The following is a 15,582-nucleotide window of genomic DNA, read 5'->3' on the forward strand; positions in this document are numbered from 1 at the left end:
CCCCCCCCCCCCCCCCCCCTTTAAACCCAATTTATTTGCTATGTGTAACATTTCCTATGCATTTTACGTTCTACATCGACATAGCAGGAGATGTGTCTTCCATCTGTCCAACTCCTTCAATATTGGAATCAGTGTGAATCAGCCTGAAAAGAAGTTTCTGTTTGTCACAAATCATACTCACATAACAACTCCATTAATGGGCTTCTGCAGGATTTTCGGTTCTGTAGTTCCAGGCTCGGCCTACAGAGAGCAGAAACAGGAAAGATCAGTCATCGGTGACAACGGCATCATTACGCTGGATTGAATCATATAGATGAGATGAATGTGCAGTTACAAGAAGTGGTCACCAGATGGGGATCGTGCCGCCTCAAGTCGCTCTGCTGCCAGTTGTTCCCTACAAATATGCTGCAGTAATGACACCAGATGGGAGGGGTGTGAAAATGCCAGATTATGGGATGCAGTGTAATAACTAAAATAAACCCTTACAGTAATATATGGGTAAAAGAAGCCAAAAGTTTTCCAGTGTTTAAAGGAAAACTACACTGAGCAACACCAACTAGAATGACTGCATTATTAACCACACCAGTAGGTTAGCTGGGAATGTCTGATCCAGGAAAAAATGACAGACCCCATGAGGCAATGGAAACCTTCAAAAGCTTTGATGTAAGCTGCGCTGTCGATCATCGTGATGTACTCCATGCTACACAAATGTGGGCCTCGTGTAAGTGCAGCCAGTATAAGGACCTTGGCCAGTAGACTAGGATCCTCTGCTGTAAACAAGCAACCAGCTAATCAGTTATAAACCAGATCATCCCTATGTGTTTGTGTCATTAGATTGTGAGCTTCTATAGGGCAGGGGAGCACTGTCACTGGTTCTATAGAAATAACTGTTCCATGAATACTGATCCAATACAAACAAGGTTCCCTTTATCGTCCACACCAAAATAATAGCAGATCCGGTCTCCATTGCCAGTGCCGGCATTTATTACGTCAAAGTGAATTTCTTTTCTAGTCTGATGTTTCTTGTGTTTACTACGACGAATGTTCAATCGTCATTTAATGTGAAGGGAAAGAAAGATTGTAAAAATTCAGCCACAAGGTGGCGCCCTTACAGGGCTGGGAGCTTATGCAGCAGCTGAAAATGCATGCACTGCAAACCACGTAAACACACAATGAATAAAACATGGCTCCACGTTATTTCCTTTGACATGTCTGCTTCCAAACACCCGAGGCTATACAGGGCAAGGTATAAAAGAAAATAAACAGAAGAATTCCTGTAGGAAACTTGACATTTCAAGTTCTTTTTAAAAAAGGTGAGAATTGTAGATCAGCATTGTAGATAACCAAAAAGTTTATCATCTTAAATAAAAAGTTATTCCTCTTTGGGACTCTGGTGGTGAGATTTCTGCATTTTAAAGGCTCAATATCTTTGAAATTGTTAGGCAAAGGGGGGACCCGATGCAACAACTGCCCAGGCAAAGGGGGGGATGGGTTGGGGGGACCCCTTGCAACTGCCCAGGAAAGGGAGGGGTCCCCTTGCAACAACAGCCCAGGAAAAGGGGGGACCCATTGCAACAACAGCCCAGGAAAAGGGGGGACCCATTGCAACAACTGCCCAGGAAAAGGGGGGACCCCCTTGCAACAACTGTGCTGGTCACTGCACTGGGGTCACAACTGGCCCTGATGAACAAAACCTATTTTATATCAGGAAATGGTAACAGGTGAAAAAACAAACCTTCGAGCTGGGCAGGAACTACAGCAAGGAAGTAAGGCACAGATCCCTTACTGCCAAGGCCTAAAACTGAACTATAACAAAAGGTGAGCTGGCCATTAAAAGACTTTGGGGGACCTTTTCCCAGAAAGAAATGCCAAGATGGAGGAAAGACAAAAAAACATTTTAGGGCCCATTGGCACTATGTCACAGCAATGCATGATACCATTCAGAATGGCAGCACTGGGCACCTTGCCGACAGGTGTGTGTTGCAGCGTCCTGCCAGAAATATTACATGCACCTTTTTTGTTGCATTAGTCAGCCCCTGCAAATAAATTGCCCTATAATATTAGGCTATATTTGTGCAATAAGCCAGCAGTTCTGGAAGCATTTGAGCATACAAGGAACGATTTGCATGGCTCTGCTCACTATCTTATAATGAGGAATAAAAGTGAGACATGTATATATATCTGTCATATGCTCCAGCAGCTCCTCACTCTCAATGCCAGTCTATAAGTTTGCTCAGAGATATAAAACAACAACAAACTTATAATTGGCACAACTGATCTGACTACTCAGAAGCGCTTTAACATGCTAACCAACTACACATATAGACACCTACAGGAAGGACACTACAAATCATGTACAGGAGATACGATTGCTAACATGTAAGGGCAAAAATCCCATTAAGGGAGCATTCACATCAAAATCGGAAGGAAATCGCAAGTCAACTGTTTAATGGATGCCAACGTAAGGGCACTGAATAATAAATGGGCGTAAGTGGGGCAAGTTCACACCGGATCTGTTGCACTACTTTTTTTATTTTTTATTTTTAATTTTAAGAGCAACGCATGTTCCTTTTTTTCTTTAGCGCAATGTAATGCAACGCAATGGAATGGAGCAATGTGAACTAGCCCCATTCACACCCATTCATTTTTCGGTGCTCTTCCATTAGAAGCCGGATAAAAACGGATTGCGACTTAACGGATCAAATGTGAATTGGCCCTAAAAAATGACAAGAACTCCATAAGCATTCACTGAAAACACTGGATGGCTTCCATTTCACACACAAAGGGATGCATTGAGAATCTCCTCAAATGGACACCGTAGACCAGACTCTCCATGGAGACAAGTAGACCAGATGTTTATATGGAAGATGGATTTGTAACTACCTATAGCAAAGGGCAGACCTATAGATTGTGACTGGTACCAGGTTGTCACCAAAGGTCCCCAAGAAAGCAAGGCAGACCCAACACAGCCATGTTCACCCAACAAGTAGGCTTATAATACTCGTCAATCGCCACTCTCAATTCCTCACCTTCCGTTCAGGGTCCACTGACAGCGATGTAGAGACTGCGGTTCTGCCATCTGGGTCGCCCACACAGCTTTCTGAAGGACCGGCATCACCAAGGAGAACCTGGCCCTGTGAACAGACAGATGCAGATTAGTGAACAAACCTCAGGGGAGAAAACTAGTTCTATATTCCAGGAAAACAGTGGGGAAGAGACCCTGCTAGAATTCCCTGCGGAGCTGGCTGTCACCAGGCAGAGCAGGTCAACGCTGCGCTCACCTTCCCTGCTCGCAGCTGTCTGTAGAAGTCTGTGTGCTGCCGGATACGGTATTCCAAGTCAGAGACATGAGCTTGTAACCAGTTCCACCGACTGACAACATCTGCCCGCTCCCGAGCCCACGTCCACTCACAGCGACGTTTCCTGCAAGGACAAAAGCAGAAGAACCTTTTATTATCATCAGGTCAAAGAAACTCTGCTCCAGCCTAGAAATAAAATGTAAGCATGGGGAAATACCCGGACATTATAACCGAAGTTCAAGCAATAGGTGTCAAGAAAGCAATTATGAAGAAATGTATTTTAAATGCAACCAATATAAGCAGCAGCAGAATTTGATGCAGAGCAGTGCAGCAGACTGTGAGAAGGCCTTATACCGGGGTAGCCAAACTCTGACCCTCCAGCTGTGGTGAAAATACTAATCCCACCATGCACTGGCCTCCTAAGAGTCATGCATGTGGCTGCTAGTCTTGTAATTCCTTGTGGGATCTGTACTGGAGGACAAGGATCTGGATGTGCTGTCTGGCAGGGATGGCTGGATTACAAGGCTGGCTGAGGAAAATAGATCATTTTATGTTATCCAGTAAGAAAAAGGCAACAGATTCACATCAAAGATTGGCAAGAAATGGCTACAAACCAGCCAGTTTTATTATAACCTGTAATAGTGTGATAACACTAGATCACAGTGCATCAGCATCAAAATACATCAACACCCGCCAAAAATAATTAAAAATAGCTAATTGAAATAACCGGTTTTGCTGAATATATATGTTTAAATCCAGAAAAAAAACCTGCAGTACTTCCTTCCTGCCACAAGGTGGCCTCTGGTTATTGGGTTAAATGGCAGCCAGTATCAGTCTCACCCTACTGAGTCCCGGCTGTCATGGACCCGCCCCTAGCCTGCCATTGGACAGGAGCAGCAGCATAGTGATAAGCTGATCTCTCAGTTGCTTTCTCCTCCTATCTACATGTCAACACCTATCTGACTGGCTCCCTCGTGCTGCTTCCCCATTGCCCACACAGCTCTGCCGTAAAGTGAACTGTGTTGATTGAAGGTCTGGAAGACAAAGAAAGGAAAAAGAAAAAAGCCCCTGCACAAAGAGAACTAAGATTCCCAGCAGTGAGCTTAGGTCCTTACTCCTTGACACTAGGCAAACAACAGATGGTGGCGCTATAACATAATGGTCAAGATCTAAAGACCTCCGCTGTGTCTTAATAAAAGAAGGAGAAATAATATAACAATAAACACAGAGCTGCATCAATTTGCCTTTATATCTGCCTAGAGGTTTAAGTTTGAGATGCAGCCTATGGCCCGGGCTTTATTTTCCACATAGGTACAATTGTGATCAGAGTATGTGGTCTGGTGGAGGGTGACAGCCCGTGCCAAATGCACTATTTAGTAACCGGCCAACCAATACATCCCCATTTGATTTTACAATCTAACAAAGATCAAAGGGAAAAAAAAAAAAAAAAGGTCATCAGTCTCCGATTGGCAGATGGCGTATATCTCACACGGTTGTGAGCTTGTATACATCTACTAGATGACGCCGGAACACCGCTGCTTTCTAGAATGTCCCGGCCATTGGCTGACCTGTATTCATGGTCAGTCCCAATCAACAAGCGATGACGCAATTCTAGAAATTACAACTACGTGCAGACAGTCCGTGAATTGGGTGCCTGCATGCAGTAACACAGGGCCATTAAAACACTCAGACGGCTCGGTTTTTCTGTCACAGCCAAAAATATTCTGCAGCGTCATGCACAACCTGAAGATGAATCATCACTGCCGGAAACACAATGAAATCACCAAAAGGAAAAATCAAGCCTGCGAAACTCTCAGAAAACACATACCCGGTGTTATTAAATGATCTACCTGTTCATTACAGCCAGAGGGAGCAACACAGAACAGACGCAGGGAATTAACATAACAGTGGGTGATATGCATTACGCATTTTATTATGGGCTGCAGTCAAATCAGCAGTGGGGTGTATGAATCAAGTGCAAGGGATCAGTGATTTCCCATACGGTGCAGAGAATGTGGGAACTCCACAGCCAGATGTTCAGGTTCCGGACCTGCGACAGGCCCAAAAGACCACAGCATGTTAGGCCCGACGCATCAATGTGTTCTAAGAACAGAAATTAGCCAGCCACCAATCAGATTCTTATTGGCTCTTAGAGAGAGATCAAAGCCGATTGGTGGCTTTGAGGCAGAAACTTCCTTTCTTAGGGCGAGAAGGAGATGTAGACACGCCACAAATCTATCTGTCCCCAGGTTCTACTCAAATATCCCTGAGCTTTCTGGATCACACACATGCAGAGGGTAAGTGGGAGATGTGGGACATCTGAATCTAAGGTAAAGGGGACCCTAATGTGATCCCTTAAAACTAGGGATGCAGAGATACCGGTTTTTCGGTATTGAGTACCAATATTTTTTTTTTCCCAGGACTCACAGATCCCGAAAGTCCCATTAAGGAACCCGGGCGGCGTGTAATGACTCGCCACCATGGCTTTCCAATTAGCAGGGAAGCCGTCTCCATGCTCCTTTGTCACCAGGTGACGAGGAAGCATAGAGCCGGCTTTCTGGCCAAGCAGGAAGCCGGGCAACGCATCATTACATGGCACCCTCCTTCCTGGTTGGCCGGGAAGCCGGCTCCATGCTACCTTGTCACCAGATGACGAGGGAGCATGAAGCCGATTTCTAGCCCATCTGATGCCCGGCATCCTAATTGGCCGGGAAGCTCCATGCTTGCTCAAAGTGACGAGGGCGCATGGAGCTGGCTTCCCGGCCAATCAGGAAGCCGGGCAGCGTTTAATGACTCGCTGCCCCGCTTTCTGATACCAGAAGCTCACGTATCGGACCAGGCAGTACTCACCCAAATACTCGGCATCCATACTAGTATTGGTGCATCCCTACTTAGAATCCATACCACACCCCTTTCTCGGATAAGGGTCTGGTATAGATTGTGTAGGGACCACACAAGGTTTTTTTTTTTTTATTTTAGACTGGGGTGCCTCAAGATTTTGCACACAATAAAAGGGTGCGGAGACAGAAAAAAAAGGTTGGAAACATTGTTCTGACCTATCCACATATATGCTCTATCAGCAGGAATCGACTGGACTGAAAAGGGATAACACGGGCCCATTTGACCATAGTGCCTAGCCTGGAAAACTCATCTCATGTATGGACAGCTCAAAGCAGACTGTGAATGTAGGAAAACATGCAGACAGGACCATTCAATGCGTTGTTTCTCTTGAGTACAGATCCTGCCCCTCAATAGGCAACTGTTTAGATCAGGGATGTCCAAACTCCGGCCCTCCAGCTGTGGTGAAACTACAAATCCCATGAAGCATCTCTCTCCCTGAGTCATGTCTGTCTAAGAATCTTGCAAAGCCTCATGGGATTCGTAGTTCCACCACAGCTGGAGAGCCGCAATTTGGACATCCCTGGTTTAGATACACCTAAAGAAGCTGTGTTCTTCACCAGTGTCTGCAGAAGAACGACGGTATGTACTGCACTGACTAGGGGCAATACAGAGTGTCCTCAATAGCTGTTCCTCAGGCACATAATAAATAAGGTTTAGATGGGAGAGATGAGTCTGCTGATTTTGTGCAGAACTCATATTGGCACACAGAAGAAAACACAATCACAATGAATATGCGATACAAACACTCCACAACAGGAAGCTAGAACGTTGCCAAAACCATAAACTATTACGGTCTCTACTTCCTGCTCTGCAAATGATCTTAAAGGGCACAGATCACATGAAAATAAAGTCAGAAAAGAACCATCCATGTTCCTGTACTGACAAAGTGTATAGAAACCCTGAATCTATTGTTCCGTGATTTGGGAATCATACCTCACTGTACACAGTTTTAGACATCACATTTTATTTTGAGAACCTGCTACAATGTTTTTTTTACCTGGAGATCCTGCCAGTAACACTTCCCATTGCAGGCTGACCGCCATAAGCCAAAGCTTCACTGTTAGCAGCAGCGTTGTCAGTGGACCATTGGGCTGCCCAAAAGATAAAGGTAAGTAGCCCAAAGCCCAACTGAAGACCCCACTGGGCAGGCTGACAAGTCTGCTGCAAATTGCAAGGAAGCATCTAAGTGTTTTCAGTCTGCAACAGGAAGTTCTGAAACTGGTACCATTACCAGGAGAAAAAAAAAAATTCACAAAATACTATTTGCTTAACCTCTTGCCGCCCGCCCGTAGTAAAAAAACGGACGGACGGCACTGCAGCATCTGCGGGTTGCCGTCTCCAGACGGCAATTTTTTTCTGCTCGCGCGCGCCCCCTAGCGGGCACGCACGGGCAGAAAAGACCCGCTAAATGCACACACCCGTTACCGGGAGAACGCTTGGTTTAAAATCAGCTAAATACACTTTTGTTTTGAAGCACCTGGAATGCAAGTGTATTTTATTTTCTTTAGAAAGCAGCTACAGCCTTAGCAAAACAAATAAAAAAGGAGTCCCCCTTTTAGCATGCTGCAGAGTGAAGCCATTGTTCTCTCTGGGAATCAGTGATCTCTATGCAGGGATCCAACACACTCCCCGTCAGGCACACAGGGATCCTACAAGGAAGTGTGTGGAGGGCAGGGTGGGTCAGGCATACAGGGATCCTACAAGGAAGTGTGAGGAAGGCAGGGTGGGTCAGGCATACAGATATGAGGACCTGTATGGATGGCAGGGGGGGTCAGGCATACAGATAATATGAGGACCTGTATGGATGGCAGGGTGGGTCAGGCATACAGATAATATGAGGACCTGTATGGATGGCAGGGTGGGTCAGGCATACAGATAATATGAGGACCTGTATGGATGGCAGGGTGGGTCAGGCATACAGATAATACAAGGAAGTGTGAGGAAGGCAGGGGGAGGGGGGTCAGGCACGCTAGGATACTAGAGGGAAGTGTTGGCGCTTTGCTCGCCAGAAGGGTGAAACATTCAGAATAGCGGACCCCCTCCCCCGCAAACTATAGATTTCCTGAAAGCAGAGGATCTGCAGAACATAGAAGCTATCTGTAATGTATCAGTTCTCAGAATATGGAGCCATTTCTGAAACATTATTTCATTCGGAAAAAACAAAAAAAAACAAATAAAACATTTTAATGCAAATAAAGCCATCATAATCTCCAAAGAGAGCGGTGAGCAGATTGTCCAGCGATTTCTCATAACTCGTCAGCTACAGTGGGGCCGGGATGACAAAGAAGCCGGGTAGGAGGCCGTGTAATCCCTCCAGTGCAGAAATATTCTGTAGCAGACTTTGTAATTTCTACTAGATAAAGAAACACCAAATAATCCATTTTTAAAAATACCTAATCTGCAGCTGATCGGCTGTAGCCACCGTTCGGCCGAGATATTTCAGATCTCCTCTGACAAAAGTCGATTGGAGCCGTTGTTGAATTGAGGGGTGCCGAAGGGGCCACACACACACTACTTCAATTACTCTTTTCACTGTCCAGTTACCCAAGTGCAGCAGAGAACAATCTGGTCTACTGCTCAGCCAAACAGGGCTGTGCGGCAGAGCTGTGCAAGTTTTAGGACTGCATGGATAGAAATACAAATCCTTCGGAGATAACACAGCCCCTATATGAGATTTTATTTGTGTATTAAAAGGGCTTGCTTGGAGTTCAGCTTTAAAGTACCCATGCCCAGAATGATCATAAGACAGATATATCCCATATACATAGAAACATAATGGAATGTGCGTATGCCTATATATGATTGGCTGCTATGGCAACACAGACATTTTCCTCTTCTCTGTATTTTTATCTTTTTCCCCTATAGGGCTAAACTGGTCTTCTAGAAAACCATTTTCTGCCAAGATTTCCAGGCACCGGAAAGGCTCGGCACATGACAACAAGATAGCGGAGATAAGGCTTTGTTGATGGGAGGCCTTCTAAAAAACGGATAAAGCTAATTTTTCTGTAAACCTATTCAAAAGGCACTGCGGGGATCCCGTGTGTGAGACCAAAATAGCTGATAAGGGAGGACAGATTTATAGGAGGAGGTAGATAACAAGGTTACCAGCAATGTCAAAACATCTTCAGGACTCCATCCCAGATTTTAACCATTTATATGTGAACAGGAATGCAGAATGTTTGGTGGAAAGACGTTCATGAACACTTCATTGTCACTTATAGTATTACAGTACATACCTCTCGCTGGAGGAAATGTGCGCTCCAGCACTCTACATCAAAAATAAATAGCAAAATGCCATCCAGTCCGGGTTTAGATCTATTCTGTACACGGGGTAAAGCTGGCCAGACATTAGTAGAATTTCCTTCCCTCAGGGGCAGGGCCCTCCTTACCATCTTGTCTTGTATTGTGATTGTAATGTTTTCCTTATATTGTAATGTGCTCTGCGCAAATTGCTGGCGCTATAGAAATCCTGAATAATAATAATAGTTCCTTTACTGTTCTAAGAGTTGATGGGGTGAAGTACATGATCGCTGTCATACAACAGTGATGGGAAGAGTCTAGAAAAGGTTTCCCAAATGGATGAAATTCTAACAGTTAATGTGGTTTCCGGCCATTCATTCAAAAAATCAAATGAAATTTGGAACATCCATCAAGTCTCTGATGGCATTCTCAAAATGTTCTTATGAGATTTTTCATATGAAAACCTACCAGTGTGTATTTAGCTTTAGCAGAAGAAAGAAAAAAAAAAAAAAAGTCTGTTAACCCCTTCATGACTGAGCTTGTTTTTGGTTTCTGTTCGTAAATGACTGACACACTTTTGACATTTTTGCTGTGTGATTCTTCCACGTCAGTAATATACTTTCTTACAAAGTGCACCCACACATATTATATATTGTTTTTTAGAGGACAGATAGGGCTATATATTTATATCACATATGTGTGTCTATATTTATATCACATATGTGTGTCTAACGCCTCACTTAGGACAAATACAAAATTAAAAAAAAGAGGAAAAAACGTTAAAAAAAAAAACTTTTCCCAGTTTTGATTTGTAGTATTTTTTTTTAAAAAACCAGCACAGCTAAAAAAAAAATGCAATACATACATTCATTTATTTGTCCCTTATATGGCTTGCCTGTGTCCGCTTTGCTGTGACTCTCAGACACCCGGTATTAAAATAAGGTATCGGGTGTCTGAAAAAGGTTAACCCTTTCAGTAATGGATCTCTAGATAGTTAGACATCTATTACTGAAAGGTAACCGCTGATTCTCAGCGGTTAGCAGCCTTCTAGTGCAGCAAATAACTCGTCACGTACAGTGTACGTGACGAGTCATTTGGTCCCTTTGTGGCTGGACGTACAGTGTACGTCTCCCGTCACGAAGGGGTTAAAACAAAAACAATGATCACTTTGTTAATTGATTGAACTTCCGTCCAGTTGCATACAACTCTCTGGCTGATGTGCAGTCGCCTGCCTGGGCTGGTGTTACTACCTTCTTCTGTAGGCTGAATGGAAAGTCTCCTGGACTACATTAAAATACAGCAAATATAAGCATTTGGTTGCACCTCTCTTTATATTTGCTTCCTATCAGAAAGAGAGGCTCTCTGTAACGCACACTGTTGTCAGTCTAAAACAGGGAGACTGGTGATAGGGGGTAGCACAGGGATGCTCTAGGAATATATGGATGGCTGGATGTTTTTAGGGCTCCAATCAACTAATCGATAATGAGAATAGTTGTCAACTAGTCTCATTATCGATTAGTTGGTTGGATCCCCTAGCTCTCTCCTCCATGCTGGGAGGAGGGCACAGCAGGCAGTGGGCGGGTGCAATAGCCAGCCTGCTATTGCAATTTGAAATGGCCAATACCAGGCTAGCTATTGCACCAGCCCACTTCCCATCTAATTAATCAAAAAAATCAGCCAAGTAATCGATTATGAAAATCATTAGTTGCCGCTTACACGTATTGAACCCCTCATAGCGAAGATGGGAATGGCGGGTTTTTGAGGGGGGCGGGTGTGATTTGAAGTTTACACTAAGCTATATTAGGTATTGGTTCTGCCTTGCATTGACACGCATTAGCAGTTCACACCGCTCCATTGCGTTGTGCTGAAAATATGTAGAGCCTATTCTTCTGGTGTAAACAGCTCCCATCCCCGCCCATTCATTTTCAGATATCCTTACGTTGGCATCTGTTAAATACAGGATCCCAATGCATCCGGTGTGAATGGGGCCTAAAATTGTCATGAGGTTTTTTGTATGGACATTTGTACGAAAATCTACCAGTCTGTGGCCGGCATTAGTCCAAAAAGTTAATTACAAATCAAAATGAAATATCACCTTTGAGTGGTGGACAATAATGGAATCAATCCATCCATCCAGTTGCATATAACTCTGAGCCCCCTTCTTACCTGACTGGTGTTACTACCCCCATTCCATAATGTGGGGGGGGGTTGCCTGCAAGTGGGCTCCCCATTTAAATCAAGGTGTCCCTCTCACTATAGGATATCTTTATTACAAGATGATGCCAAGTTCAGTTGGATTCCCCAATTACAATGGAGATGTCACTCTTACAGCTAGATACCTCAATGATTTTTTTTTACTATACTCTATGGAGAAGAACGGACAAGTTCAGCAAGGTCCCGGGCAGGTGAGCAGAGATGGGGACTGTAGTACGGTTCCATCACCACCACCGCTCAATGAAAATCCTCTGGAAAGGAGGTCTCTTCATTCATACAGATGTGTGCCCGCTCTCTAGCAGAAAATAAACCGTCAATGTAGGAGGCTTTTGGACAACTAAATGCTATCTAGTCACACAAAATGGCATCCTATCGGAATCAGGATTGCATTCATCCCACACACAGCACGCTGCATTAGAGATGGCAGTGCAGAATTCTAGGTAAATAGCACTTGCCTATAATCCTGCAGCATGTAAACCTTGTCTGGAGGTCAAATGTAGAGCAGTTAGAGGAAACAAACAAGTCAGCCACAGAACCTCCTAAATGTTCAACCAAATGGGATCCCTTTAAAGCTGAAGGAGGCATATAGGATAGCAAAAGCAATTGATAAAACAGTGGCATAGTGGTTAGCACTTCTACCTTGTAGCATTGGGGGTCCCTGGTTCAAATCTTGGCCAGGTCACCATCTGCAAAAAGTGTGAATGTTCTCCCTGTACTTGTGTGGGTTTACTCCGGTTTTCTCCCACAAGCTGATAGGTTAATTAGCTCTGGTACGAATTGGCCCTTCTACGTGCGCAATAGGGACCTTAGATTGTAAGCTCCTTGAGGGGAGGGACTGATGTGAATGTGCAACTATGTAAATGGCCAGTGTAATAATAATTAATAAATAGACTTGTCTAAATTGGCCCTCATATGTATGCATGCGAGATACGGGACCTTGGATTGTAAGTTTCTTGAGGGCAGGGACTGATGTGAATGTAAAGTGCTGCATAAATGGTCATAATAATACCGTATATACTCGAGTATAAGCCGAGATTTTCAGCCCATTTTTTTGGGTGAAAAGTGCCCCCCTCGGCTTATACTCGAGTCAGCGCCAGCGCGTCTTCTTACTTACCTCGCCGAGCGTCGCGTCACTGCTGCTCTGTGTGCGGCGCTCCGAGCGGGGTCATCTGGCAGTCTCCGGGTCCTAATTTAGGTGGCCGGAGACTGCCAGATGACCCCGCTCGGAGCGCCGCACACCGCAGCAGCAGCGACGCTCGGCGAGGTAAGTAAGAAGAAGAAAAAACCCCCCGCAGCGGCCAGTCAGGCAGGGGAGCAGGGATGAGTCAGCGGCGCGCTGATCAGGCGAGAGGAGCTCCAGGTGGGGTTGTAATTTAGCGGGCAGGCACCTCTGAGCCAGCTAAATTAGGACCCCACCTGGAGCTCCTCCCACTGGACCAGCGCGCCGCTGACTCGTCCCTGCTCTCTCCGTGATGTGATGATCCGATCACCGGCACACAGTGAGTGAGGGGAGGGAGGGAGGGGGGGTAGAGAGAGAGATTATTTAAGCAATTATATATGTATTGTCTGCACTGTATTAGCAGTATATACTCTATATAGAGTATATACTGCTAATACAGTGCAGACAATACATTTACAATTATACTAACATGAATGTATTAAATGATCTGTATGTAGCCCTGTACTATGGATCATTTAACCCATTCATGTTAGCAGAGGATCATTGTAAATGTATTGTTGCAGGCACTCTATATGTACATGTACTATATACTACATATAGAGTGCACTGAACAATAGATTTACAATTATCCTCTGCTAATATGAATGGGTTAAATGATCCGTAGTACATGATATGTAGCCCTGTACCCCCTTTTCCACTTACAGAGCTAGGTTATTTTTCTTTTAAATAAATATTAATGTATTTTAAATGGTATCTATCTACCAGTAGCTGCCTCATTTCCCACCCTCGGCTTATATTCGGGTCAATGCTTTTTCCCAGTTTTTTTTGGCTAAAATTAGGTACCTCGGCTTATATTCGGGACGGCTTATACTCGAGTATATACGGTAATTACAAATTATTATCGACTTGTGTCTAAACTGGCCCTGTATATACAGCATGCGAGATAGGGACCTTAGATTGTAAGCTCCTTTGGGGCAGGGACTGATGTGAATGTGCAATTATGCTGCGTAAATGGTCATAATAATAATAAATACTGATTATTGTCTTTTGTCTATCTTGGACCGGTAGGTATATATGTGTGATAGGGACCTGAGATTGTAAGCTCCTTGGGGGCAGGGACTTATGTGAATGTGCACTTTGTAAAGTGCTGTGTAAATGGTCAGTGCTATATAAATAATAATAATTTAACTCCTTGCCAACGCTTTAAAAATACCTGTAATAAATAAAGCCAATATAAACATCTGACCCAGTCTTTATATTTGCATCAAATCTCCTGCACAACAAAGAGAGAGGCTCTCTGTACTTCACAAAGCTGTCAGTCTAACACAGGGGGATGGGACATTTATCAAAACCTGAGCAGACAAAATCTAGAGCAGACTTGCACTGCAACCAATCAGCTTCTCTGTGTTATTTTCAAATCTACCTGAGCAAACTGAAGAGAGATGCTGATTGGCTGCCATAGACAACTGCTCCAGATTCGATCTGCTCCAGTTTTGATAAATTCCCCCCAGTGAGACTAGTGATAGGGGGTGAGCAGAGGGATGATCTAGGCATGAATGAACTACCAGCATGACCTATATATGGGGCACAGCATTGAGATCCTGAGATTTCATTGCTCAGACTTTCACTTTCAGTCACCATAAATATTGCATTTATCCTTTCTAAAAGGAAGGGACTTTATTACTGTAGTAAAAACTCTCTCCGCAAACACTGAGAATGTGAAAGTGCCACTGTAATTAAAAAAACAAAGGTTTGTAGTATCATACGACACGATGGCTATGTGTCGGCTCTTCATTCCAAGACAGAATCTTCTCATTCGCAGGTAGAAGGCTCCCTTGTCATTTATTGTGGTCCATTACCTTCTGTAAACCTAAAACCATGGGAAGAGTGTGACCCTTGAAGAATGAATAGCACATGGGCAGTATGAAGGGTGGCTTTCTGCTACAGGAGCCTGTAGCTCTCCGCAGCCTAATGCAGCAAGAGTGAGCCGTGCAAGGGGAAAAAAAAAAAAAAAGCCAACAAATGCTGCAAAGTGCCCATTTCTGATTCAGGAGCTGCCTTGTCTGGGGCTCACAGAGGAGCCGGGTGTACAGGCATGATAGAACAGATTACAGCACAAAGACACAATAGGCTCCATTGCCTCTCTCTGCAAGCCGACTGCTCCACTCCCCCATACTCCTCGCAGTCGCCATATGCCAAATTCCTGTGGAAGAACGGCAGTCTCTCTTCTCTCTCTCTCCCCCTGCTGCTGCCCTCTAATAATTCTGCAGGTGGGGTGTGTCTTTATAGCCGGATTTACACACATGCTCGGAAATAGAGATCGTGGTCATGTATACAGAAAGCTTTACCAACCCCGGAAAGGTGTCTCTGCCGCTTACGTTCCAGGAAATTCAGCCGGAATATGTGATTAGCCAAAAACGGTCCATTTTAATGAGTAACAGGATAATCGTAGTTCCCCGCACAGGAATCATCTATGAAGATTGTCCATACAGAAATGACAATTGTGGAAAATAAAGGCGGACACGTTATTACAGAGAGCAGAGATTCCTGAAAGTAGACCAGGGCTGCAACCAATCATTATTTTCATCAATCGATTAGTTGGCCAATTATTTGTTTAATTAACTGAATATTAAAAAAAATAAAATTATATATATATATATATATATATATACACATACATATATACTTATTTTTTTTTTATTTATTTGTGTATATTTTTTTAAAAACAATATTTCTCTCTCCCTAAAT

At 44.1% G+C, this 15,582-nt stretch overlaps 1 protein-coding gene across 1 annotated transcript in view; it reads right to left on the minus strand.

The window, feature by feature from the left end:
- The window catches only part of LOC108802905 (KAT8 regulatory NSL complex subunit 1-like), an 84,277-nt gene that overhangs the window by 14,601 nt on the left and 54,094 nt on the right, over nt 1–15,582 (minus strand). Inside the window, exons 3-5 of the mRNA XM_018574752.1 lie at nt 3,282–3,423; nt 3,030–3,134; nt 182–240 (exon numbers count right to left, since the gene is read on the minus strand). Of these exons, the coding sequence (XP_018430254.1) occupies nt 182–240; nt 3,030–3,134; nt 3,282–3,423 (306 nt within the window). The remainder of the gene's footprint in view (nt 1–181; nt 241–3,029; nt 3,135–3,281; nt 3,424–15,582) is intronic.

Source organism: Nanorana parkeri, unplaced genomic scaffold (genome assembly GCF_000935625.1).
Source record: "Nanorana parkeri isolate BGI_ZX_2015 unplaced genomic scaffold, ASM93562v1 scaffold50, whole genome shotgun sequence".
NCBI lineage: Eukaryota > Metazoa > Chordata > Amphibia > Anura > Dicroglossidae > Nanorana > Nanorana parkeri.